Raw genomic sequence first — 27,340 nt, forward strand, 5'->3', positions numbered from 1 at the left:
TCAGACATATTATGGCCTCTGTATCTCAATGTCATTTATCTTTCCTTTCAATCTGGAGGATAAAAATGGGGCGATGGGGGACCAGAAGGCGATTGTTTATGTTTAGCAGCCGCTCCAAGCGTGTTTTGTCAGCAGCGATTAGAGCATTCAAGCTGATAATGATAACTTTATTTGTATCACGCTCTTCCACAAATGAAGTTTACTAGTACTAGAAGAAGACTCAAGGTTAGAGGAGAACCATCATCCTTTTTTTCATTCATATGCTGCACTGGTGAAACATTCAGCAGGGAGATGTTCTTTACTACCACATGGCCTGAAAAAAACAGACAGTTTTAAAAAGATAAAAATAAAGTTGTATCACAAGAATTCTCTCTAATCCAGCCCAATTTAATGCTGCATTGCTGAGAGATGGCGGGGGGGGTAGACAGACACAGGAAGGGAGGTGGAGAGAAGGGCAAAGTTGTGGGGACACTGCTGCATCCAGCCAGTCAGTCAGCAAGTACAGACAAACCGTAGTGAGGCTATGGCTGTCAATCAGTGTTGCTGCTGCAGAGTGGCGCACTGCCACACTCTCACTCTTTGTCTATGCTGGTCTCTCAGTGCTCACTCTCTCATTCCTCTCCTCAACATCTATCCCTCCTCTATCCATCTGTCCTCTCTGTCTAACTCTGTTCATCCCCTTGTACCCTTTAAAAACTCTTCACTGCTTTTCCTTTCTACACTCCTGTCCTTCACGTCTCAATATTCTTATACTTTGATTTCCTATGCCATCTTTAACTTTCTTTAACTCCTCCGCCTCCCCAACATCCCCAGTGCTTCTCTCCTCCCTATTCTACATTGGTTCTGCATTCCCCCTTTCGTTTTTGGATCTACTTTCATCTTGTCTACGTAAAGATTTGTAGTCCACACCTGCTTGTCTCACCCTTGTCAGCCTGTCTTTGTGTTATCAGTCCTTGTAGTATTGTTCCCACGGTCTTTTCATTTAGTTTCCTGTTTTACTTTGTAGTGTCTGTTTCTCCTGTGTCATGTCTTGTTTTACTTCCTGCCTTGTGTTTTCCCGCCTCTGTTATTGTCTGCCCTGCCCTGATGTGTTCCACCTGTTCCTCAGCCCTCTTGTCTGTTCATAGTCGTTTCTCCTGTTGTCGTTTCCTGCGTCTCTTCGTCCTTGTGGTTTTGTTTTCCTTGGGTGTTTCTCAATCTCAAGAATGCAAAGTACAGACTTGTGTTCTTGGGGAGAACGTTCTTGCTGGCTGTTCTTGGAAGAATGAACTCGCAAGTTCACAAGCACAGAAAACGCTGTTAACAGTTTGAGATGATGCTTTCTTCCTGTTATTGCTCAACACTCCCAGCACAGAGGCTACCTGCAGGGCTCCAAAATACCAGCTAGAAATAAAAACCACAACAATATAATCACTTTGTATTAAAAAAAATCTCCGGACAAGAAAACATCATAATGCTATTGCAATAATATTGAAAAATAAAACTAACTGAGCTTTAATTTCATTGTTTATGGTTTAGCTCAAACACCCCTTACTTATTCAAAAGAGTGGAACGCGATCCCTACTATTATTAGTGTATACATTGAAGTCAGTTTAAATTAAAAATAAGTAGGCATATGCACTGGTGTGTCCTATGTGTTCCTATTAGTGTTAGGTGGAATTATCATTTCTATATTATTGTAGTGCACTGTATATGCCCAGGGAGATGGAAATTAGCAATTCAAATTATAAAGGTTGGTGTCTCCCCTTTAGTCTACATAACATGTCATAGCATGTTACCACTTTATGTACAAGTGTTCATTTATCATACAGACTGAAACTCAACTTCTAATAAATCAGAAAACAAATAACACCAAAAAATATGAACTAAATACTAAATCTAAGGTATAGCCTATGGCATAATTTAAACATGTCTCCCGAAAAGAAACGGGTGTATCTCTCTCCTCTGCCTGCTGCGCTGTGTGTGTGTGTGTGTGTGTGTGTGTGTGTGTGTGTGTGTGTGTGTGTGTGAGCTTGTGGAGTTTAACTCCAAAAAGACAGTTAACCACAGGTTCCCGTTAATCTTATGATGGACATGTGTTGTGATATTTAAACAAACAATCCGTCAACAGCAAAATAAAAGCCTCTTATTTACGGGACCGGTCTAAAAGACCTCCAGCTTACAGTGGGGTCTCCAAGCGAGACTGTCCGAGCAACGAGCTAGCGGCCCCGGCAGGTGCAAGCTGGCGGCCCCGGCAGGTGTAAGCTGGCGGCCGTGTCACTTTATGGAGCTCCGAAAACAGCAAATTGTCAATTCGGCAAAGATTTTCCCAAGACTGCATATATTCGAAATCTAAACCGTTCATTTCTCGCCTAAAATGTTCTCAGAAGTGAATTTAGTGATTAGCATTTTTGGACTGTCTATGTACCGGAAACCCGACCATCATTGAATGCCGAAATGAATGTTGGGATACAGGTGTTGCAAAGTTCATACAAGTTACCAACCAATGCAGCCTCGGTAAAATGGACGTGTCAAGAACATTTTTGGGAATCTTAACTGTTCTTGGTGAAATGCGAACTTGTGTATTGGGACAGTACTTTGGCAACACGAGATGACGTTTCACAGGGACACAAGTCAATAGAAGAACACAGAAACGCCCCTAGTCTTTAGTTTTGGGATTTTTGTTGGACTTCCTTTTGCCTTTTGTTTATTTTCCCACATGTGAGGTTAAACACAATTCCATTGTACATTACATTGATACATTTAGCTGGCCAATGTTCTTGTACATGTTGCTGTAATGCACAAGGTCCATTGTTTTGTGTCGAGCTGCATAAAAAAAAGGGATGTTTAGTTAACCCAAAGAGGATATAATAATAAGAGGCAACACTCCATTGGTAGAACATCTGCGCGCAGTCGCCAAGTCGCCGCCATTTTGGACAACTGCACGCCTTCATTTACTATTAAAAAGTGCTTTTTTGCCACTGACAGGCTCAGATTATTGTTCTAAGAGTCTCACAACTTTATGGAAAGGATTCCCACAGAGGGTGGCCATTCTGATAAAGAATAAGATCCTTTTTTAAACATAAAAACACAACAAATAAAATTGAATAAAATCACCACTCTGGTTTGGTTGAAATAAACACGTGAAAATATGTTGGCTCTGTTTACGCTAAAAGTATTGGTTATTTAAATGGAGTCTGGTGGTTTTAGAGACAGTGATCGTGGAGCCGTTTCTGCTTATGCAAAAATTTTACTCTTCAACAAAAAAGTCTATCTCTGTAGGGATCCTTTACATAATGTTGTCAGACACCTAACAACAATCTGAACCAGTCAGTTGCGAAAAAAGCACTTTAAGTGGACGCAAATTGACGATGCATGTATTATATTCACTGTGACACAGGGGAGTATTCAGTCCAAAATGGCGGACGCACTGTCAGCACGCCCTCTTGTGGCAGTTGAGCGTAAACCATGAGTGTCGCCTCTTATTGTTATAACCTTTTTGGTTAACCCATACCTTCCAACTTTTCAAAAAACCTTGGAGTGAGATTTTTTCGGGGGTGACCAAAATTAGGCTGCACATGCAGCCACACAAGTTGGTGGCTCAGATATCAGAGAATTGGAATTAATTTGATGTGGTACCCATGTTGTACCCTGCATTCTGGTGGTTTGTGGGGAGGCCCAAAGCTGTTGATAGGGGCAGCCTACTGGAGATGGACAATATTGGTTACATTCTGTGAAGCAGACATAGCTGAAGGTCCACTTCCAGATGTGCAATACTTGAACTTATTCTGATTCATGTTGGCATCGTGCCTTGTAGGGCCTTCTAGACTTGAGCTAAACATTCAACCAGAAAACTATTGTTGTCTAAATGACTGCCTATGTACCACAATAAAGCCTTATTCATAGATGAGTGTTTGAGATTTGACCTAGGTAGGTTGATTCATATTTTTATTAGGTGGTTTTAAACTAATTCTTAACTGAAACCTAACCCATGTTGTGAATAATTGTATTCTTAAGAGCACTTAATGATTTATGTTCAGCCAAAAAACGACACAAGATTAGTTAGGGAAGGACATTATTTTTCATTCAAAGCCTCCCACCACATGGTCCATCAGAAACAAATAAAGTGCAACAAACAAAGTGCTTAAAAGTACTTAAACAGTACAACTTTTTCTAGCAATAAAACAAATGAATGCATTACAAAAATAACAAAATGAGTCATAATCTAATCAGTATCAGATGCAGATCAGAAGCTGGGTAAAGTCCATGTCTGTGATCTGTGGGCATGGTTATACTGGCCTGTGGTCTTCTTGGAGGCCTTGATGATATCTGAGGGGGGCTCTCATTGAAGCAGGGCTCCAGATTGGCCATCTTTATGGTCATTACTGAGGACAGGGTGTTATCCAATGCTAGGCACAAGAGGTTTCTTCTCTTGGTTTTGTTCAGTCCCACAAATGAAAACACCCTCCCAGCATCTGCGTTTGCATGGGACAACACCAGGACCAGCTTGGTGACGGCAGCAAGTCTATCGAATTCTTTGGCTGCTGTCAGCTATGGAAAATGCACCAAAACACAATCGAAAAACATACCTTGATTTTTGATTGATTAATACTGTAAGTATACTGTAGGTTGATCCATTAACAAAGTTCAGATAAAAACATGCATAATTTGCAACATGCATGACACATATGTGCATGCAACAATGTTAAGCAACATATGTAGCCAAGCCACACCAAAAAGGAAAGACAAAAACAAAATAAAAATGTTTACCTTATGTTTCCGGGTTGCCATTTCAGCCCAGAAGCTTTCCATTTCAGTTTTAGAAACTCCTCACCCAGAAGGTCATGCTCCTCAGGCCCATGGTATGGGAGGTGATGGGGAAACCTATTTATGAAAGTAGAGTTAAGAGTTGTTAAGTTTTTTAGGTATATAGTCATCAACCAGCAGCAGTTCATACGCATTTTTGAGGAGAAGCCACATAGGATGCCTATTGTCAGCTGGCCGGGGACTACAGAGGGAAATTAGCCTTGAGGCTAAAGCAGCTCCTTTTACTGTATAGTTCATTAAAGGGGACTGTCCACGACATTATAAACTAATAAACTAAACTAAACTTTTGATCGACAATATTGTCTGTAGCCGTATTACCTCTTTCCATACCAGTCGCTTGCATTTCAGACAATTCCAGTGTTCTTCCGTGGTCAAGAAGTTCGTCTATGCACAGGTCAGGCTCCCTCAGTGCTTTTCTGCGCAGCCTGGTCAATGTACGATTTGCATCTTAATGTCTGCTTCAACATTAGCAAACTCACAGGGACAGACTAACGCTTTTGCGCCCACTTCAGGCATATTTGTTTCGCAACGTGCGCGTAAAAGCATGGCGAGGTATGTACAAACAGGGTGCACTCAGGTAATGCATATGTATTCATGGGAGGGTGAAGGGGAAAGTGGGAGTTCCCCATAAAGAGATGGGAGGAGAAGCGTAAAGTGCACCTAATTATGTATTCCACTATGTACAAAAACCACCCGTGAAAGCGCGCCTCTATTTTGCGGTGAAAATTCTCTGCCTCTTAAAAGCAGGAGTAAACTAGCCGCTAACGGGTTTCCTCGCATATGCCTCCTGGTGAAATGACAGCAGTAATCCGAGCAAGACAAAGATAGGCCAAGGAGACGAGCTGAAAAGATTTTTGCCACAAGGTTCACACTTTTTCAGTTGAGTGAACACAAAATGATTAAGCGTTACAGATTAAGCAACCTTGTAATATTACATTTACTGGAAGAAATTGACTCTCCAACTCAGCGTTCACATTCCATTCCAGCAGTTGTTAAACTCCTCGCTACATTACAAATATTGGCATCAGGATCATTTCAAACAGTCATAGCATCAGCAGTGGGAATATCGTAGTCTGCACTCAGCCGTATCATTGCACCAGTACTTAACGCTTTGCACTAGTCAATACATACATCATGCATCAAGCTGTTACCTCATAAACAAGCAGATCAACTTTGTGTCAAATGGCGGGAGGGCTGTCGCCGCGTTTCCAGCAATGCTTGCTGCTGCTGTGACTGTCGACACTGTTCACTTAGCTAGTGTTTGGTTGTAAAAAGTTGAAACCATGCTTATGTTTTGAAAATAATGTACTTTTGGTCTTATTTAGCCTGCAGCTAAATCTAATCAAATAACCACACCTAATCAGCATTGGTCTGGCTCACACCTTCTCAAGCTTCTAAAGAATTGATTAGGTCAGGGGTCGGCAACCTTTTTGATATGAAGTGCCCTTTTCAAAATTTCTTGTTTATTAGTGTGCCATGTTAACATTAATTTTTTTTATGACATCACATCAAAATGTAATATCCAGGGAATCTGTAATAATCAGGACCTTGTAATTATTATTATTATTGTATATTATTATTATGGAAACATGGTTTTAGTATGCAGTCCTGATTGGTGGAAAATGGGCTGACAAAACTATCACTACCATTTGTCATTAAAGCCCAGCTTTAATGACAAATGGACTGATAAGCAGGTCCTGTATGCCTCATTTTCAATGAAACGATGCTGTGGCAAAATAATAACACAACCAGCATCATTATCAAGAATGAAGAACATAACGATTGCGTCATTCACGTGCATATTAAGTAGCCACATGTATTTGTTTTGGTCTAATAATGCATCCATATTTACCCTCCAGCGGAGAGGATGGTTTCTTCAGACAGCTTAAGTTTATAAGAATTTGTCCAAATGTCAAGATTCCCTGCAAACTAAGAAAAATAGACTACAAACCGACAGCTTTTCTTTTAGCTTGTTTTGTAAAAATTAGCTATTTGCAGAGTAGAGTAGAGCTGTGTTTGCGTAAAACAGCGCGGTGGACAAGAGTGGACTGAGCAGACAGAGCAGATTGAAATATCGCTTTCTACATGTTTATGCCGGTCTACACCGCTGAGTGCACTGATAAGTATTGACTTTTAACTCACGAAGGTTTAATTGTAGCCTCCTTACAGTAACGAGACTAGCGTTAGTTCATCTGCCCCAGCGGCCGTTGGTAATCCTCTTTGTATTGTTCCCAGTCAGAGATATGAGTCAATCAAACTACCGTAAATAACAGGGCGCACAGGTGCCGATTTATGTTTTCCTCCATGGGTGCTCACACGCTCACACAGTTTAAAAAAAAAAAGTAGTCAACAATGTTTGCATTTCAGAACCTTAGGAAATGGACAGCGGCCGACACGAACACACACGCCGTAAAGTAAGCTAGCTTTCAACTCAGGACAGCGCCACTTCTCACAGATAGGATTGGAGATGAGAAGTTTAATCAGCTTGGTGGGAAATTATAAATCAGTGCCACCGACATGACCAATCACACTATGACAGACGCTCCACTTAGCACCACCTGCAATGTTTAATATTACATTTATATAAAAATGAACTGGCAGTCTGGCACATGTGGGTGCTCAGTGTTTTTCGTGGGTGCTCAAGCTCCGGAGCACCCACGGTATCGACACCTATGAGGTCGGCAACTGTGAACGTTGGAATTTGGCATGCGGATGAGAGAGTGCTTCAGCATTTCAACCATGATTTCAACACATCAATAACTCTCTTGCACACATATTGCCAGCGTGCCATTGGTTAAGGTCCCGCGTGCCCATGGTGGCACGCGTGCCTAAGGTTGCCGACCCCTGGATTAGGTCATGTCTGTTATTTAGCATGAATGTAGATGCTCTAGAACAGCGGTTCCCAAACTTTTTTTCCTGCGCACCCCCTTCTATGTCCCAACCGGGTTGGCGCACCCCCAATTCACACTTCAAAAAAAACGCAACAAAGCTTTGTTTTGTCGCCATATAAAGACTCATGTTTAAACATGCGCAAATAACCAGAACACGCATGACAATAACAACATCAACAAAGTTTCAATATAATGCAACAAAGCTACGCACAAGCTTCCACTTTTAAGAGGACGAATGAAAACTCACTTTTCTTCACACGGCTGACTAGTGTAGCCAGGATGTCTTCAGACATGGCATCAATGCGGCGCGACACAGTGTTATTGGACACAGGAATCATGTCCAACTTTTTTGCCTCTTTCTCTCCAATCATACACTCCACCATCTCTTTGGCCGCTGGCAAACACACGTCTTCGGCAATTGTGTGCGGCAGCCCCTTTCTCCCTACTCTGTAACTGAGCAGATATGAAGCCCGTAATGCGTCTTTCGTAGACCCAATGCATGAATGAAAATGCATTTGTTTTAGGCTTTTCTGCAACTCCTCCAATTTTGCTTTAAAAAATGTAAGGGGCTTTTGACTTAAATGGCCATGTTTCGTGTTCAGGTGACGACGGAGATAAGACGGCTTCATACAGCTGTTTGCTAGAACTTCACTGCACAACACGCACTGAGGCTTTGGGCAATCTGTATCGCCGATCCAAGTGAAGCCCAGACCCAGATAATTGTCATCATATTTCCTTCTTTTTTTCCCCGTCTGGTGTTCACCCTCATTACCTCTTTTTTGGCATCTCCTTCCCTCCTCTTCGGTTTCCTCCGTTGCATCTTCTGACTCCCGCTCATTTTCTTTCTCTATTCTCTCCGTCTCTGTTGCCTCCAAATCCTCACTCTCTCTTGGTCCCTTTCCTACTTCGTGACTAACAACTTTATCATAAGACGTCCCACTTGACAGTTTCCCTGATTTCAGCCAGTTAAGCATATTTATAGAATGAATGAAACGAGTTGGCACGCATATAGCCTAGCGGCTGCAGTAGGCCTACATAAAAGAAGAGCAATGCAGTAGGCCTACATAAAAGAAGAGCAATGCGTAGAAGAATGCGTAGAAGAAGACAGCAGCTGTCTTCTTCTACGTTTCTATCAAAAACTAATAAATTATAGTTTTTTTTATTTTAAATAAAAGCGATTACAAAAGGAAATGTTTACTGTTCATGTTTTTTTATTGTATGGAAAAATCTTTTTATATATGTCAATGGAAAAATCCCACTTAAAAAAACAGACCGCCATTACATTTTTCCTCTTGCGCACCCCCTGGTGGCAGCTCGCGTACCCCTGGGGGTGCGCGTACCACACTTTGGGAATCCCTGCTCTAGAAGACTTATTGTTTAAACAACTTTTGGGGAGCCACTCACTGCGGGGCCAGACTGGATTAGAACAAAGGAAATGCATATCTCTGAAGAATCGGCACTACCATGATAAACGACCTTTGTCTGTGAACTGGAGTAAACCTGAAATCAGAGGTGTGTCTTTAACCTGGGACAGTTTCCATTCAAGGAAACACCCACAATTCCAAAGGAATATAATTCCGAACCTGAGAATGTCTCAGGACTGATTGATGTAATTCCTGAAGAGGAGGCATGTAATTTCAGTCCGCTGTCAGCTGCAGTGTATCATTTTGTTTTTGTCATGTCGTTTTCATCGTGTTGTTCATTAAACCTTTTACTTAACTTTCAATTGGACCCAAGCCTCTCCTTCCTCCTCAGAAATCAAACGAACACGTCTCTTTTAGATTTTCTAAACACTAGGTTAGCTTTTAGCCGCAGTTTGCTCTGTCTTTTCCATCTCTTTTCCTTCAAGAAAACATCGGTGTACGTGTCGACAGCTCGCATGTCTTTAATTTAAATCCTCGTTGCCACCGTAATGTTTCTGTGTTGTATTCATGATGAACCAGACAACCAACTTTTAGCTTCAACAACGAAGTGTTTTATCCGAGGCTCTAACAGGCATAACGTATTTTGTGTACTGACTGACGTTTAAAAGGTAAATGTACTGTTCTTATATATAGAACTAGATCAAAAACTGCACTACAGTGGTTTCCAGTCTGGGAATGAAAAGTGCAGCTCACCTGCCTATTGTACAGCACAAGTAGCTGCTCTGATGAAGCTTTGGCGACATCTGCAGGTTCATTTCCATATAGCAGCCGATTGGGTGATATCAGTTTCTTAAATCACGGGTCAGGATCAACCGCATCCCCAGTGTTCGAAGCAGTTCAGTGCTTTACTTAAGAACATTTTAAATAGGTGATTCTCTTCTCATTTGTTCAAAGGCACGAGTAAACTTCAGAGAAATGCCAGAGAGAAATAAAACAAAATATAGAGCATAAAACAATGAGTAAAAATAATAAAAGAAAGTCAGTCTATATAATTGTGATATACTGAGGAGGATATTGTTCCAGTATTGGAGCTACAACAGTAAAAGCATGATCTCCCTTTGTCTAGCCTGGAGCGTGGAACTTTGGTTGTCAGATCTGAGGGGTCGTGGTGCAGAATAAATAAATTGAATTAATGTATTCGTTTGACATTGGATGAACTTCATTAAAGACAGAACAGGTGCAATGTCATTCTCACATCTTCAATATTGCCAGCAACTATACGCTGTATGGTATCATGGATGCTATTAAAACTGTATTTAATCCCTTTTTATCTTTTATTTACAGTTTGTCTAAATGTTTACTTGCTTATGTTTTTATTGTCCTCTGTACACAGGACACTGATGATAAAGCCAAACAGTACAAACCACCAGAGACCAGTCAGAGCTAGACAGGTAAACAGGAAGGAAAATAAACAGAAAGCTACCTTTCAACCACATTTCTTTTATAAATCTTTTTTCCCCCCCACCCTTCTGACAGCAATACGATTTAAAAAAAAATTAAGAACGCCAAGCTATTTATCACAAAACTTTATTCAAAATGTGTACATACAATATATTACATTATATACTACTTGAAGCATGTGCAAATCGTAAATTTTAAATATGTCAGGGTAGATGTGAGGGCTTGTTAAGAGCAGCCTGTGACAATATACTGCCTTCATATTAAAACTAAAAAGGAAAATAATGCTCAACTCTAATGTTTTTCATTTCCAAAGGGTGCAACAATGTGTGGTACAACACATCCTTCTGTCAACATACATTTCCCAACACCATTCCAGTTCTAAAATCATTAATGGATGTGAATCCAATAGCCCCAAGCAATTTTTCCCCATTTGCCCAAGAGCCAAGAGGAAATGGGGAGGTAATTTTCTGTAACTGGAACAGTGATTAACACCGTTTTGCCATGGTAACCATACTAAGCAGGCCTGGCAAACTGCCATACTAAACCCCCACCAGAGGTAAACTCTTTTAGCATGTAATAACAATCATTAACCATCCTGGTTGCTGTGAGTTGCAATGATCATGACTAAATTAAGTACATCTGGGCTCTTTGGAACGAGTCTTGGAGGCTGCTGGGAAGTCAACACATGGAGCTGACAAGGGGCACTGTGAGAGTGGGCTCTGCATGATGAGGAGCCATTTCCATAGAAACCACACCAGTACAGAAGATTAGGAACATGTTATGAAATGTAGACAAGACATTAAATAAAAAATAAGTTCATGGGATTTTAAAAAAACAGAATCCTAAATCTCCTATAGTCTTATTACAATCAAGAATGCTCATGCCCGTTTTTCAGATTTTTGCTATGGAACATGGCTAAAAAAACAAACATGGTTTGGCTTTTCCAAAAAAAAAAAAAAAAAAAAAAAAAAAGACCAAGGCATTCCTGTGAGACCAACTTAAAGAAAAGTAATCCCCGACTGGTGCTGTCTGGCAGGGGCCATGGCAACAACAATGCTGCCTTGTGACATGACTCACAGATAAGGCAAATACCAGATCCAGAGTGAAGTGACAAAACCATTAGCTCTGTGAAACAAAATCATTCAGCTCCAGGCACAAACAGGCACTCATTGGCCAGCTGAGGACACCTGTGCCACATCCAGAGGCAGACAGGGCTGTGTTGGCAGGAGAGTCTCAGTCATCTCCAGTCACATATTGCCAAATATGATCATGTTGAAGGATTGCTTTTATTTGTACCCAGTTTGCAGTTTTGTCTTTTCTTCTCCGTTACTCTAGTCTGTCCCATGATCAAAATAGTACAGGGAAGAGCATTCACCCAAAGCCAGCCAGTCAGCCAGCCAGCCAGCCTGAGGAGGTGGCGTAGGATGGTAGATTCAAGGCAATGCATCACCAATCAGCTGAATAACAAGACTTCCACTTGTTTCTGGCTGAATGAGCAGTAAGCCAGTGTGTCTGCCTGCAGTACTGGGCTTGAACTGGACGGGTAGCTTCAGATAGTGCTGGGATCTAATGGGTAGAAAAGAAGAACAGCAGTTAATAGACAATTATTTGAATATGAAATGATGACCATGAATACGTAACACTTGCACCAGCACAAATATACATGCATTTTCACAAAACTACTATCACATTGCACTTTATGAATCATGATATAGACTATGAAAAAAATAACCTCAATAACTGTATTCAAAAAGGAAAATGTTAAACTCTAATCCATGTGCACACAAAAGACTACAGCATAATAAAAGAGACAATAAGTGAGAAGCAGGGGTACATTATGGTCAGTGTGGTCGTGGTGGAAATCAGAATACATAACAAGAGCCACAACATGCTAGGGTCACCACAAGGCTACCACGAATCCACACACAGCCGTGCTCCCAACACTCCTACTGTAGGGCTGGGTCAGGTTCAGGTTGTGGCAACACATGGCAACATTGGAGATAAAGGTCATGACCATAGAAATAGAATGAGAGTAGAATGGATATTCCCATTTAAATCAACATGGTCCAGAGCGGCAGACATTTTTACCGTGTACCGTTGAAATTGCAAAGAACCGTAAACTTCCACATAATCTTCTGTGCAACATGACTTGGAGCAAGTTGCAGACTCATTGAGGTGAGGTTTTTGACAAACAAGCAGTTGAATAGTACAAAACATGGAAAGGCATTTTTCGTGCATTATGTCTGTTGCCTTTGCTGCTAAAGAGGAATTGAGGATCAAATTATATTCATTAAATGACAGCCAAAACAGAGTTCTTAAACTAGTGAGCATGACACACTTAACAGCCCCACTGACATCATTTTTTTCTTGAACTAGTCAAAAGACCACAGCAAACAGTTCATTCAGCAACTCTCATTCTCTCTCAATCTATTTCAATGATCATGACATCAATGGTATGTCTGACAATGCTTTATTTTTGTTGAGGAAGTAAATAAAGTTCAATTTGTATTTTTTCCCATACCACTCTTCCTATTTCAACAATACAAAATGCATGTTGTGCCCATACTGAACACAGTACACAGCACAGCACAGCACAGCACAGCTGGTACCTGTGGCAAGACAAGCCCTCCCAAAGGCCTTAGTTAGGAAAAACATCAGTACTCTAAAAGGCGTGTGTGCCGTATATAGTAACATCATCCTCCACGTCCCAACGCAGGACCTCCCACAGTGAGCAGTCACAATGGGAAAATAACATTACATAAACTCCAAATTACATCACAGATCATGTCTTGAGTTGTATTTCCTATTCCTGACTTAACATTAATACCTAGCTACTTAATTTGTTCCATAAGAGAACCATTTCTAATAGTAGAACACAGAAACCCTTAAATCAAAGTGCAGTAAAAACAGAGGTAGGCACTGATTATAAAGATGGTTTATGAACCTCTGATTCCCAATGTGTCATTCAGCCACTATAAAAAGTGCAGTATTGAGAGTTTATGGGAGGGATAATGACCATTGGACTCACCTGAGGGAATATTTGGAGTGCTTGATGTGGTAGGGCTCCATAGGGTTTACAAATTTCAGCTGCAAGTCAATTAGAGAAGCCACACATCCAATATCAAATCCATGCAAAGCACAATGACAATTGTTAGAGGTTATTACATCATCATTCAGTACACATAAATCAAGACAGTCATGCAATATGGAATAACAGTATATACAATGTGAGCTAGTCAGCACTGCTACTTAAAAGGACCCTATTTTCCTGTGTCTAAGAGAGTTTTCACACGTGCCTAATTTAGTTTAGGTACTAGATTATTTTCCTCCTTGGTGTGATTCATATGGGCAGGTGGGAATGCAGCAATCATACTCTGATGCGCACCAAAAGTGGACCAAACAAGCATATAGTCTCGGTGACAATGTCGGATTATTTAAATGAAATGAGCTGGTTTGACCATGGAGATGCAAGAAATACGCACTACTCCAGAACATAGAACCTTCCTCATGCATTTACTTTCTTGCTCCCACCCCAGACACATCTGACCAATAAGCGGAGGGAACATTCTTGCATGATTTGTAGTGACGCATTTTGGTACGCTTGGATTTTTCCAGGTGGGAAACGAAACCGAACCAAGGGGAAATCACTTCAAGTTTACAAAACTTATCAACTGATTTTGACACCAGCAAACAAACTATATTTCAAAAACCTTCGAAATTGGTGAAATATTGAGTGAGAACGCTGTGACATAATGTGTTCTCTAGCGCCACATGGACAGAGGAAGTTTTACAACATTTGCAATATTTAATTTCTAATGCCACTCCACCCAGGAAATAATGTCTAGCTCATGCAAGCAGTGTCATATGGTTAAGCCTCACATATACTCTTGTGGGCCTCCATAGTTGGCGTGCGCGCACTACGAGCATGCACAGAGACTTTTATGCTCAAGTCATTGTTCGTTGCAGTATTCTCCAAAACACCAGACGGCGAACAAACAAAAATAATTTGCGAATAACAAGAAGTAGTAGAGAGGAAGAAAACAGAAGTAAAGGAAAATAGGCTGCCTGGCAACAGTACTAAACACATCCATGATAAACACAAACGTACCGCCAAACTTTACATTTATTATCTGTATGTTATTTGGATTCCCAAACATGTAAAATTAGATGAGAGCTTGAAAGTAAATAAGTATTGGTTTATATAATGTCTTTCATTTCCGTTAAGCGGGATTAGTGAGGATTTTGAAGCATTTACTTTATATCAGAGATACTACCAAACAGGCTGATTAGGGATGCACCAAACCCAGAGTTCGGTTCGGAATTCGGCCGAACTTTGGGCTTTTTGACGGAGTTCGGGTACTGCCGAACGGTACCACAGAGAAGTAAAAAGAGGCGAGAAAAGGAGGCTAACGTGTTGACTTTCTGCTCTTGCCAAAGAGTATAGAAGTAACAAGAGGCGAAACTCAATAGAACGTTCCATTGCAAACAAACGCACTCATGAGAGCTGCAGCTCCGCCATCTTGGACTGAACTATCTTGTCACTACTCTTTGTAGAGTTACGTGGTCGACGTAATGAAGTAGTTGGAGCTAGACAGAATGGAGTAGCGACGGCAGTAGGCTGTGAGAAAGTGAAAATGGAATGTGTGAGCAGAAAAAGTGTTGTTTCGCAGTACTTTCAGTCAAAAGAAGGCGATTTAAGTAGAGCTACGTGTTTAATTTGCAATGCCGATTTGTCTCGTGGTGGCAAGGACCCTAAACAATACACAACATCGCTGCTGTTAAGACATTTGTGTATGAAACATCCGAAAGAATACGAGTTGTGCATGAAGGAATCTACAGACAGCAGCCAAAATGCAGCAACTTCAGGTACGGCAAAGGAAGGACAGTCACAGCCAAAAACTTGTGTTAAGCAGACGACCATTACCAGCTTTGCTAGCCCTACACTGAAACAGTGGACATCAGATAACCCACGAGCCAAAGCCATTCATGCAGCAATTGGGAAAATGATAGCTACTGACTTGCAGCCCTATAGCATAGTGGAAGACACTGGATTCAACGAGCTACTCCATCTGCTTGAGCCACGTTACAAAATCCCCTCCAGACGCTTTTTTACTGACAAAATCATCCCTGAAATGTACGAGTCCATCACTTCCCGCATACAAGCACACGTTGCCGAAGCACAGGCTTGGGCATTTACATGCGACATATGGACTGTCCTACATCAGTATGACCTCACATTGGATTGATGATGATTTTAAGCGCACATATGCTTTTCTTCGATGTGAAGCATTTGATGGAAGGCACACCGCATTAAACATTGCAGATACACTGCAATAAATGATCAGAGTGTGGGATATACCTGTTAACAAGTGTCACCTGGTCTTGAGGGACAATGCTGCAAACATGCGGAAAGCCATGTCCGAGGCAGGGTTTCCAAGTGCTGGCTGTTTTGCGCACACGCTCCAGTTGTGCATCCCAACAAAGTGTCTCTGACGTGATCACACTGGCCAGGAAAACCGTTGGTCACTTTAGGCACTCTTCAAGTGCTAAATCAAGGCTGTCTGCTCTACAGCAGGAGTTGGGGCTGCCAAATCACCATTTAATCCAGGACGTGTCGACACGATGGAATTCGACATATCTGATGTTTGAACGTTTAACAGAACAAAAACGTGCCATAAACATCTACGTGTCCGAGACAGATGGTATGCAACATATTCATGCACAGGGGTTGACTCTGATGGAGGATGTTCTCAAGGTGCTCAGACCCTTCGAGGAGTTGACTCGAGAAATAAGTGCAGAAAATGCGTGTATATCCACTGTCCTGCCAGCTGTGATGATGTTGAAGCGCTATATCCACAATGAAGCAGACGGCCGTGGAATCAAGCAGATGAAAACCCGCATGCTGAAATCTCTGCAGGATAGGTTTCAGGAAAGCGAGCAGAAGAGCCACTTTGTTGTGGCAACAAGTCTGGATCCTAGATACAAGGCGAACTTTTGGATGAGTGACACAGAAAAGTGCAGATCAAAGTTGCTTGTGCAGGAGGCTTTATCCCGTGTATCTGAAGCAGATCAAGACGCATCTGCTAGGCCTACTACTACAGCAACTGAACAGCCTGAGGAACAAGGCCCGGAGGTTCACACTAAACGACACTGTTCAGGAGGAATCTGGAGTGGCTGGGACGATTTGTACTGCAGCAATACTGATGCAGTCACATCGGGTGCTGACGTGGAGATAAGCGCTTTTTTCAGTGAGCCTCTGATTCCTCTTAGAGAGGATCCTCTTCAGTGGTGGAAGACAAACCAGCAGCGATTTCCACTGCTGGCGACAACGGCAAAGATCTACCTCCATGCGCCACCAACCTCTGTGCCCAGTGAAAGACTTTTCAGTACTGCTGGGGACATTCGTTCCCACACTCGTCACCTGTTAATGCCGAGCGTCTTGTTTTCCTGAAAGGAAACTCACTTCATGTGAAAGGTTTGATGTTGACCAAACATATTCTGATTTAAAAAAGAAAAACACTTTTCTTTGCATTGTTGCACTTTATTGATAGGTTTTGGTTTGAACTTTGTGGTAGTGTACTTTATGGAAAAGGCTAATATTTGGATATTGGTTAAGTCACCAAACATATTCTTTTTTTAAAAAGAAAAAAACACTTTTCTTTGCATTGTTGCACTTTATTGAAAGGTTTTTTTTTGTACTTGGTGGTAGCCCACTTTATGGGATTATAAATCTAAAAGGGTAATATTTTGCATATTGGTTGGATCTTGAGATAGGGTAAACATAGGCCTTGTCAAAAATAGTTTTCCCACTTGTGTGCCAGGCATAATGTTGCCTATTGTTTTTTATTTTTTTACAGTTAAAATAAAATATAATAAAATGCACTGCTGTGGACGTTGTTTACTTCATTAATGTGTTTCTGTGTTAAGGATGGGAGTAGGGTTCGGTTCGGCAGAATCTTAACATGTGGGTTTGGTATTCGGCAGAACCCCAAAAATCTGGGTTCAGTGCATCCCTAAGACCGATTAGATATAACAGTGCTGTACTAGCTATGGAACCACTTTAAAACACATATGGATGTGTGTAAAGTGGTTGTTAAAACTATGAACAGAAGTGGTGATAGAAGTGCACCTTGGGGGCAACCTCTTGTAATATTGAAAGGCTCAGACACCACTTCATTTGTCAGTACCCCAGCTATAGGGCTGAGATGTAATAGTTTGATCCAGTAGTATTCATTCATTAGTAAGTGTTTCCAAAACCAAATTGAGCTATAACGTCAAAGAGATAAATCCCCTCAACCCTATCGAAGGCCTTCTCCACGTCAAGTGAGAGAAGAGCTGTGTCTTTTTCTTCTTTTTGGCAGTACAGTACATGGAGAACGCGCCTTACATTATGAAATCTTTGCCTTCCCTTTACAGATCCATTTTGGTCATGCCTCACAATACTTGGAAGCACACCCTCTAGCCTTTTTGGCAACATTTTACTGAGGATTTCTGTATTAGCGTTTATAAAACTTATAGCTCGGATTTTCTCACATTTAATGTTAGCGGCTGAAAGGTAGCAGTTGTTGTAGGATTCTAAATACATCTCATAAAGCGGAGTTGCCAATTAATCTTTAAAGTATTTTATATAAGTCAATTGGGATGCCATCTGGACCTGCTGCTTTCCCAACTTTCATTGCACCTATAGCTTCTAATATTTTAATCCTGTTTAACTGTTTATCAAGGCCTATTTTTTTTTATTTCCTCATTGATTTGGGGGATATTAAATTTGTTTAAAACATTTGTAGAGTAGGGCTGGGCAATAAATCGATTTTATCGATTAACTCGAATGTGTAGTTAACGTGGATTAACGTGGATTTTCTCCTTAACATCTGCCGACGCTCCCCTCTGGGCTCCCGTAGCTCCGAACGGGCTCATCCCTCCCCCCGCGCGTTTGTCCCCGGCCGAGAGTCACCTATTCTGGGATAACTGAACAACCAGCTACTGCTGACCTGAAGGAGCACCATGCGGGGCTGTACCCAACTGACAGACGCACTTTTTAGGCTTAGCATTACGATAGGAACCGCTAAAAATACCACTACCTTGCCGTCCTTTTCCACACGACTGAAATACACACTTTATTTTCTTAGAATTACGGCAACAATGGCTAAACACACCGCAAACTCACTTTCCTCTCTTCCCGATTTACAGCCCCCCTCTCTTGGCTTCAAATAACTCACCATTGTCGGCTACGGCCGCTGACCAGGCTACACGACGTAAACAGCCGTGGCCTGCTTGCCTGGTCCTCCGGTAACCGGCGTTAGCCAGGACCAGTCGGGATCACTTTACTGGCTGCGTTTCAATTGTTTTCGCGAGTAACCAACTCGGGTACTCTAGCTATATAATTTTATGTGAGTACACAAATGTTGAAATGACATAAAAGGGCCATCCCTAGTAGCCGTGATAGCTGAAGCTAAGAAATGCCTTCACGGAATGGAAATTTCAAAAGGAAAAAAAACTGGCATTAGCATTGTTGTCAGAAAAGATAGTATTTCAACTTGGCATGTTTCCTTAATATCTGATGACGCATTAGGGTAATTTTTGGACTTATTACAGTAAATATATTACATATTGGACCTTTAAGTAGCATTTGTTTTAGGATTAGCAACAGAGCACGAGAATCCACGTCTGCTCACCGCACCACCATAACCAGAAGTCAGGATCTTACTCTTTAGCAAAAAGGCCAACCTCTGTAGGAATCCTTTACATAATGTTGTCAGACACTTATACTGTATAATAATCTAACGATAATCTGAGCTTGTCAGAGGCAAAACTAGCACTTTTGGTGGACGCAAATTGAAGACGCACAATTGCCCATTATTGTTAAATTGCAGCTTGTTACGCCACTGCTGACTGTAGCAGTCTTGCTTGCAAAAACTGTTGTTCCCATCTGTCACTTAGACACAAAAACATAGGAAAATAGGTCCAGGTTGGAAAATATCAAATATAATGCTGCATATGTATATACTGTATTTTAGTTTTTGCTGCAATAAGTGAGAAAGTAAACATTTTACCTTCCAATGTCTTCATAAAAATAAGGCATGCCTTACCTCATGCGTATCAGAAGAGTTGTTACGGATGTTAACCTTCAGAGTGCTGGATTCACCCACTCGTGTGGCTGGGAAGGTGTATAGATCCTGTGGCGAATACACACCCCTCCGCACAGCCTCCTCCTGACTGACAATTTTAAATTGTGGATGTTGAAACAGAAAGCATAACCGTAACACAATCAGTACCTTAAGTTGAGACCCATACTCAAAAACTTAAGTACATTACATTAAACTCAGTTATTATAGTAAATTTCTGAGTCTCTTGATTTAAAATAATGATAATTTTGAAAATCAATACATAAAATACTTTCATGTGTTGAGTCCTGGATGCTTGAATCTTTTCCCCTCGTGAAGACTGAGCTAACCAACATGCAACAAATTCTATAACCATCCATTTCTGTCATGTATTATCCATAGTAGGGAGTTTAAATGAAACAGTGACTACGTTTACATGCACATAATATTCCGGGTTTTTTTTGCCCTAATTACGAAAAAGACAATATTCCGACTAAGCTGTTTACATGGCTTTTTTTCTACAGTTTACCAGTGGCGGCGGCGGACTTGTTGGACCGTATGAACACAGCGTCCCCATTTCATTCCTTCAACCAGCTTCTTGAAAAGGTTGGCGTAGCGATGTGTGCGAATATTCCAAAACCTGTTGATATCCAAGTCTTTGATAATGTTTAAAAGTTGAATAACCCACGTCTTAATTGGAAAAGGCCTTATTCGGAATATCCAACCGGAATATGCCGTTTAGAGGAATATCGTCATATTCTGAATAATAGTGGAATATTGGCGTGCATGTAAAACATACTGACTGTTGTGGTCCAGGATCAGTACCTTAAATCATTGCACTATACTATGTTATTCTGATATCTCCTACACTGGCTGATATGAATTACTATAAAGATTGTGGTAAGGGCCATATGCTGGTTTAGTTTTAGTTAAGCAGGTCACACCTGATTTTGCCTGCTGAGGGATCCGCTCTCTTCCTGGTCTTGACTGTGGCCTCTGTCTTCACCAGAGAGCAGTCTCCTTCCTGTGGTCCTTCCACTGGTCCCGACTTTATTCCCTTACACACAGACAAAACTTTAGGAGCCATCTCCATACTACTTTAAAACTAGCTGGTTAGTAAAATACAATTGAGAAGAAATACCCTTTAACATCTTTAAAGTATATAATGAACACACATTTGACTTAGTGTTACCGCATGTGAGACACATCGCTACTAAATCTACTACTAATCATATGCAGAAATGATAAAACCTAATTTTAAAAAGACATTACACATATTTAGTTCCACATCAAACTTTCAGGTACATATCTAAATCAAAGTCTTGTATATTGGAGTCAAAGATTAGCATTGAACACCATTGCAGGATTTGGCATTCCACTTTTAGCACTGCATCTAAGAAATCAGGCAACAACAAGATAAGCCCTTTCATCTTAGCCACTTAACCTACTTATGTGGAGCCATCTGACATTACACTTGTTGTGTATGTATGCTCTAAAGTTAACTGGGTCTGTCATAGCACTTCACATTAAAGCGGCATACACGCAAAGCCTGCAGGCCCATCTCAGCAGGGTGGCCCCCCTCACATCCCACAACCACTTTTCTCATTTGTTAATTCTGTCTCTAACACTACAAAGCCATAGTCAAGGTACCACAGTAAAATACGTGCTTTTTTAAAAAGGTAATGACACATTCTAATGCTTTAAAGCAAGCATTTTCCATAGTGACCAATGGTTTTGTACACATGGTTTGGTTTAAGAGTGAAACAAGTAGTGAATGAATATTATTGTTTGCTGTACACAAGGTCTGATTAGGATGTAAAGATGGTGGATAAATGTTGGTCTAATGTAGATTTTGACATTTTTGTGCTTGCTTTTGTGCTGGGAGAGAAGTATGAAACTAGGAATGTTATTTTATACTTTAGATAAAGCATAGTTTACAGGATTTTCCTAAAAAACTATGTTTAGACGAATAACAAAAAAAAATAATCGTCCCTCTCAATTATCACTTATGACCCACTAGAAGTGTGTGGTGGCAGGGCTGGTTATCCTTAAAAAAAAAGAAAAAAGAAAAAAAGAAGATATTCACAGTACTAGCACCATTAAAGTGATACTGATTCCCAATAGGGTACTTCTTTTGATACTTTTGGTGGCATATCCGCATCTGTCAAATACACCACGCTCTACTTCACCACACCACATACTGTATGAGTGGTTGCTGCTGCTGCGGTAGTGGGCCAATCAAACTTTGCATTAAATCGAAGAATGCATAGGTGAACGAATAGGGGAGGAAAATCATAAAAAATGTTTTTTCTAGATCTGAGTTCCATACTGCTTGGTAATGGGTTATTTTGGTCAATACCTTAAAGTTATGGAGTACCGATACCCAGCCTATGTGGCAGTGCCCTCTGCCTGTATTTTCTTCTTATTTTTCTGTGTGCGGGACGTTTATGATAAACAAAGAGCACATGGTTGTGTAACCCCCAGCCAATAAAAGCATTCAGGATGTGCACCCCTTTTTCATGTGTCACACCCCTTAGTGTCTGATACTGCAAGGCACCTTTAGCGTATTATGATACAAAGTAGTAATTTTCATTTGACCAGTTTCTATTTATTAATGGGACAGTTTTATAATGTGGCATAAATAAAGTTGTGTTAAAAGTAAAAGAAAGTCTCTCTGGCTCTGAGCCGGGGAGAAGGGGCCAACTTTGCATGCTGTGTTTATCAACACCCACTGACAAAAGTAAAATTTTTAATCCATGGACTTTTCATATTTAAAAAAACATCCCGGTAGCTGAGATAAGCAACATAAAAACCTGTGACACAATGTAAAGTCTATGGGCCAAGTGGGAACTTGAGGGTGGGGCCGGCGGGAGAAACATTTTTCAGTGGGCCCCATATTAAGAAGTAAACCCGGAAGCTTAGAAACTTTTATGCCATGTGCCCCAGGCAAGCTACTCAATAGAACTGAATAGGTGCCATTTTGGGATCCGGTATCCAGTTAATATAATACATCCATGCTCCAGACTCTGCAACTCTGCAGACTGTGGATCCCTACCAGCCATATTAATACTTTTTCACAGAATCTCCAGGGTAGAGGCACTTCAGCCAAAACTCTGTGGTTTAGTTACTCTTTAAGGAGAGCAAATAAGAAAACCTTGACGGTACTACAACAAAACTCAGAATTATAGTGACTCCTTAACTAACGGTTATGGTACGTGAACAAAAGACAACAAAAATAAAATAAGATGGATCCTCAAGTAAAATTTTGAAAAAAGTGGTTTTGATAGTAACTGTTTTGAGCTAATTTAAACCTCTAACATAAAATATGAGCATTGTCTTTTCCAGTGTAACTCCTTCATTCCAGAAGCACCTATGTAGAGTACTGTGCAGAAGTCTTGAAAAAATGCTGTAAACTAAGAATGCTTTCAAAACTATAAATAATGATCGTTTATTTTTTATCAATTTACAAAATGGAAAACAAAAGAAACAAAAGAAAAATCTAAAAATCACATCAATATTTGATGTTACTACACTTTGTCTTCAAACCAGCATCAATAGGTACTTGCAAAAAGTCGGGAATTTTGTAGGATTGTAGTCAGGTGTATGATCAACCAATTATAGTATATAGGTAGTTATACTGTATCAGCAAGGTCTCTCCCAGACAAATATTTCAAAGCAGACTGGTGTTTCAAGATGTGCTGTTCAAGCACTTTTGAAAAAGCACAAAGAAACTGACAACGTTGAGGATCATAGACCGTGGTCTGGCCAAGGGAACTTACTCCCAATTTCCACCAGCTGCGTAACGGCTCTGAAACGGCGGCGGAGTCATTAGGTTTCCATTAAAGTCAATGTGTGTATTTCCACTGACTGCAGAACAGCTGCGTTCCTACTGCATCCCAGCTCCGGCGATCCGCAGCCCTCCGGAGCAGATACGCAGAGCTTCTATTTTTGCCGGACACCGGAGAGCTCCGCGGCAATTCAGCATACGGCAGATAGTGTGGGACAGGAAGTCGAGCACAGACGCAAAATAAAACATCCGGTTAATTTTCAAAATAAAATACAACGTGCTCACGGCGGATCATATTTTCCTGCACTACACCTTGAAAACACAGCACAGAGTTGTTTCCCCTCTGGTCCTCTGGATGGAAACAAACTGTTGTTGGTTTTGTGGTTCTATTCTACGTGAATTTGCAAGAACTTGTGGGTCCTTGTGACTACAGCTGTCAGTCATTGCTGCAGCCGTTCTGCAACAAATCCGGACCTAGTGGGTATTGACGGACAGCGGAGCACGCAGCAGACACGCAGCGGAGCCGGTTCGCAGCCATTCTGCATCCTGCGGAAGTTAGTGCAGCAGATGAAAAACACATCTAGCTTATTTCCCTTCGAAATCGGAAGATGTCCAGCTGTGCCATCAGCTCAGAACTGGCAGAAACCAGTGGGACCCTGGTACACCCATCTACTGTCTGGAGAAGTCTGGCCAGAAGTGGTCTTCATGGAAGAGTTGCAGCCAAAAAGCCATACCTCCAACATTGAAACAAGGCCAAGACTCAATTATGCACGAAAACATAGGAACTGGGGTGCAGAAAAATGGCAGCAGGTAGCAGAAGGCAGTTTGTTCACCGTGTGTTCACAGTGAAGCATGGTGGAGGTGCCTTGCAAGTTTGGGGCTGCATTTCTGCAAATGGAGTTGGAGATTTAGTCAGCATTAATGGTGTCCTCAATGCTGAGAAAATACAGGCAGATACTTATCCATCATGCAATACCATCAAGGAGGTGTATGATTGGCCCTAAATTTATTCTGCAGCCCGACAACGACCCGAAACATACAGCCAAGGTCATTAAGAACTCTCTTCAGCGTAAAGAAGAACAAGAAGTCCTGGAAGTGATGGCATGGCCCCCACAGAGCCCTGATCTCAGCATCATCGAGTCTGTCTGGGATTACATGAAGAGACAGAAGGATTTGAGGAAGCCTACATCCACAGAAGATCTGTGGTTAGTTCTCAAAGATGTTTGGAATAACCTACCTACCGAGTTCCTTCAAAAACTTTGTGCAAGTGTACCTAGAAGAATTGATGCTGTCTTGAAGACAAAGGGTGGTCACACCAAATATTGATTTAGATTTCTCTTCTTTCACTGCATTTTGTTAATTGATGCAAATAAACTATTTATACTTCCATTTTTGAAAGCATTCTTAGTTAACAGCATTTTTTTTAATGCCTGCCTAAAACCTTTGCACAATACTGTATGTAGCAGGGTGTTTGAATCCCAGAAAACTAATAAACGAGTCCTCACAGTGCCACAGAGTTGGAAACGAATTCTGGTTTTCTGGTGGGGCTCAGACACAGGGTGGCACTCCAAGTCCCAGAACTGGGCATAGTCTCCTCTGTCCCTGGGCAGGAAAGTAATAGGCACCTGGGGGAGCAAGAAAAACAGAGGACACAATCAGAATTGATTTAACCACACAAATGCTAGGTGGTGTTTTCCGCAAATGTTCCACAAAAAGTTCCTTCCTGAGACCAATTTGCAGAGCCACTGTTGCTGCTTCTGGAGCTTAGCACTGCCCAAGAGGATTGTGATTGGCTTAAAGAAATCCAAACAACCCAGAAATTTTTTTTCTCCTATCTCAGAATGCATCAGTGGTGTAGCCAGACCTTACTCCACAGTGCTGCGGAGATAGGTCTAGGGATGCAACGATTATAAATTTAGTTGGTACGATTAAAGTCTGAAAAATAATCACTGTTTCACGATTATTATGCATTAATTAATTTCACTGCTAATGTATGAAATTACATGAACACTAACATTTTAATGCATTATTTATTGCTGGCTTTTGAAACAAACAAACATTGAATGTTTTGAAAATGATTATATGATCGATCATCAACCTTTTTATTTAAATTAATATAAAGATTAGGACTAGAAGTGAATCAGTCACAACACAAACAAAGACCAAGTTGGCAACAATAGTGCTGTCCTTAAGAAGAATAAATGCGATGGAGAGATCTCTTTGCAGCCTTATGTCCCATAGGGAGTGAAGAGGAGTAAGTAAGTAACGTTTAATGTTAACATCAGTGACATGTTTGAGCTGTTGCAGAGTTTTGCCTCGTACGAACGTAATGCTATCGTCAGCTCGCTCACTGTAAATGTAAACGTTGGCTCCTGGTTAACTGTAACAGTACCGTTAACATTAAACAGGCTTACGTTAGCTAACTGGTAACGTAAAGAAGCTAACAAACGCCTAACAACTTTTATAAACAAAGTCGCTAGCAAGCTTACCAACTTGGGTTGAATCCCCTGTTGCAGCTGCAGCTGTTTTGAAGTCAGGGGCTGACTCTGCTCTGTGTTTTCCTGGTGTTTGCTAACTTTATGTAATGTTAAAAAATTGCAGCAGTAAGTTATCCCACCATGGAGAGCCACTGTCACTGACAGTCAATACTCATGGTGACCTGACTGGTGTCTTATGTGCTGCGTGCGTGTGCAAACGCGAGCGTTTATGTTGTCAAGGAGGTTTAATAAGAACTGCACACACTGCTACACATAGTTTGCAGTCAGTTAACACTCGGTGTAGTGAAGCCTTTACAATTAATTAACCGTGATGTTTTAAAACGCGGTTAATAGTCAAATCTGTTAACCGCTGCATCCCTAGATAGGTCTGGCAATGCAAGACTAGGCTTATCCCGGCAATGTATTTTTGTTGATCCAAAGTAACTGCCTCATGACTCAAAATAGTTTAAAGGTCCCATGGCATGAAAATTTGGCTTTATGATGTTTTTTAACATTGATATGCGTTCCCCCAGCCTGCCTATGGTCCCCCAGTAGCTAGAAATGGTGATAGGTGTAAACCAAGCCCTGGGTATCCTGCTCTGCCTTTGAGAAAATGAAAGCTCAGATGGGATGAAAGGGTTACCTCCCCCTTCTCTGCTTTGCCCGCCCAAAAAAATTGGGCCCACCCATGAGAGAGAGAGACATCATGGCTTTCAAACGAGCAAAGTGGCAGTTGGTCAAGGTCAAGGCCAATGAATTGCATGAATTGTGTCAATAGAGTGGTAGTGTACCGCAAACAAGACTGGATTTGCTCTTGTGCTATTCCTCCCGAAAAAAAACCACCAGTGGCTCAATTCTACATATCTTTCTCATGGTGAATATTTAGACTTGTCAGTTAAAATAATGGCTGCATTCTATTTAGAGGTACCACTTTCTAGTCCCGGTTATTGTGTTTACCGTCTTGCTGGCATGCTCACTGCCACACCTAAAAGGAACAGAACCATTATTGGTAGTACTACCAATAATGGTTCTGTTCCTGACAGAACCACGGCTTTTCCGTCTATGGCAGGTAACATGTTGTAAGAAAGGACTACGTTTGTGTCCACAGCAAATTGAGGAGACACAGTATAATGTAACTATTTTTTGATCAAAATGCTTTGTTCAAAAAAATAATGTGATACAACTTCAAGATTGTTTTCCTAGGAAACCACTAGTTATGCAGTAAATCTTGTCCCATCCCTTTACAACGATTTTCTCTAAATAGTACTGACAATTCTAGATGTGAGTGCCTACCTGTATCTTCTCATGGGCTCCCAGAGTGCCTGAGACCCTGGAGCATCTGAAAGCAGTGTAAGTGGCCCGGTAAACATCTCCAGTGTTGTCAACCCCCTGAGGAGAGAGAAGGGACCACAGCGTGAGACAGACAGACAGACAGACAGACAGACAGACA

The 27,340-nt window shown here is 41.2% G+C and overlaps 1 protein-coding gene and 1 long non-coding RNA gene across 9 annotated transcripts in view; both read right to left on the reverse strand.

The window, feature by feature from the left end:
* Positions 1-4,041: 4,041 nt before the first annotated feature.
* Positions 4,042-8,733, reverse strand: LOC114557781 (uncharacterized). The gene is made up of 3 exons (XR_003692838.1): positions 8,470-8,733; positions 4,750-4,863; positions 4,042-4,530 (listed from the first exon to the last, which is right to left on the reverse strand). It is a non-coding gene; the product is annotated as an uncharacterized LOC114557781 (long non-coding RNA).
* Positions 8,734-11,477: 2,744 nt separating this feature from the next.
* Positions 11,478-27,340, reverse strand: part of cep192 (centrosomal protein 192) — an 85,832-nt gene continuing 69,969 nt past the window's right edge. For 6 of the 8 annotated variants that reach the window (XM_028579413.1, XM_028579410.1, XM_028579409.1 and 3 more), the window contains 6 exons: positions 27,184-27,279; positions 24,919-25,038; positions 20,571-20,683; positions 19,612-19,738; positions 13,551-13,609; positions 11,478-12,088 (listed from right to left, as the gene is read on the reverse strand). In XM_028579413.1, coding sequence (XP_028435214.1) covers positions 11,956-12,088; positions 13,551-13,609; positions 19,612-19,738; positions 20,571-20,683; positions 24,919-25,038; positions 27,184-27,279 — 648 coding nt within the window. In that variant the 3' untranslated portion in view covers positions 11,478-11,955. The remainder of the gene's footprint in view (positions 12,089-13,550; positions 13,610-19,611; positions 19,739-20,570; positions 20,684-24,918; positions 25,039-27,183; positions 27,280-27,340) is intronic. The other 2 variants (XM_028579411.1, XM_028579412.1) reach the window with 2 other exon arrangements.

Source organism: Perca flavescens, chromosome 6 (genome assembly GCF_004354835.1).
Source record: "Perca flavescens isolate YP-PL-M2 chromosome 6, PFLA_1.0, whole genome shotgun sequence".
Taxonomy (NCBI): Eukaryota; Metazoa; Chordata; class Actinopteri; order Perciformes; family Percidae; genus Perca; species Perca flavescens.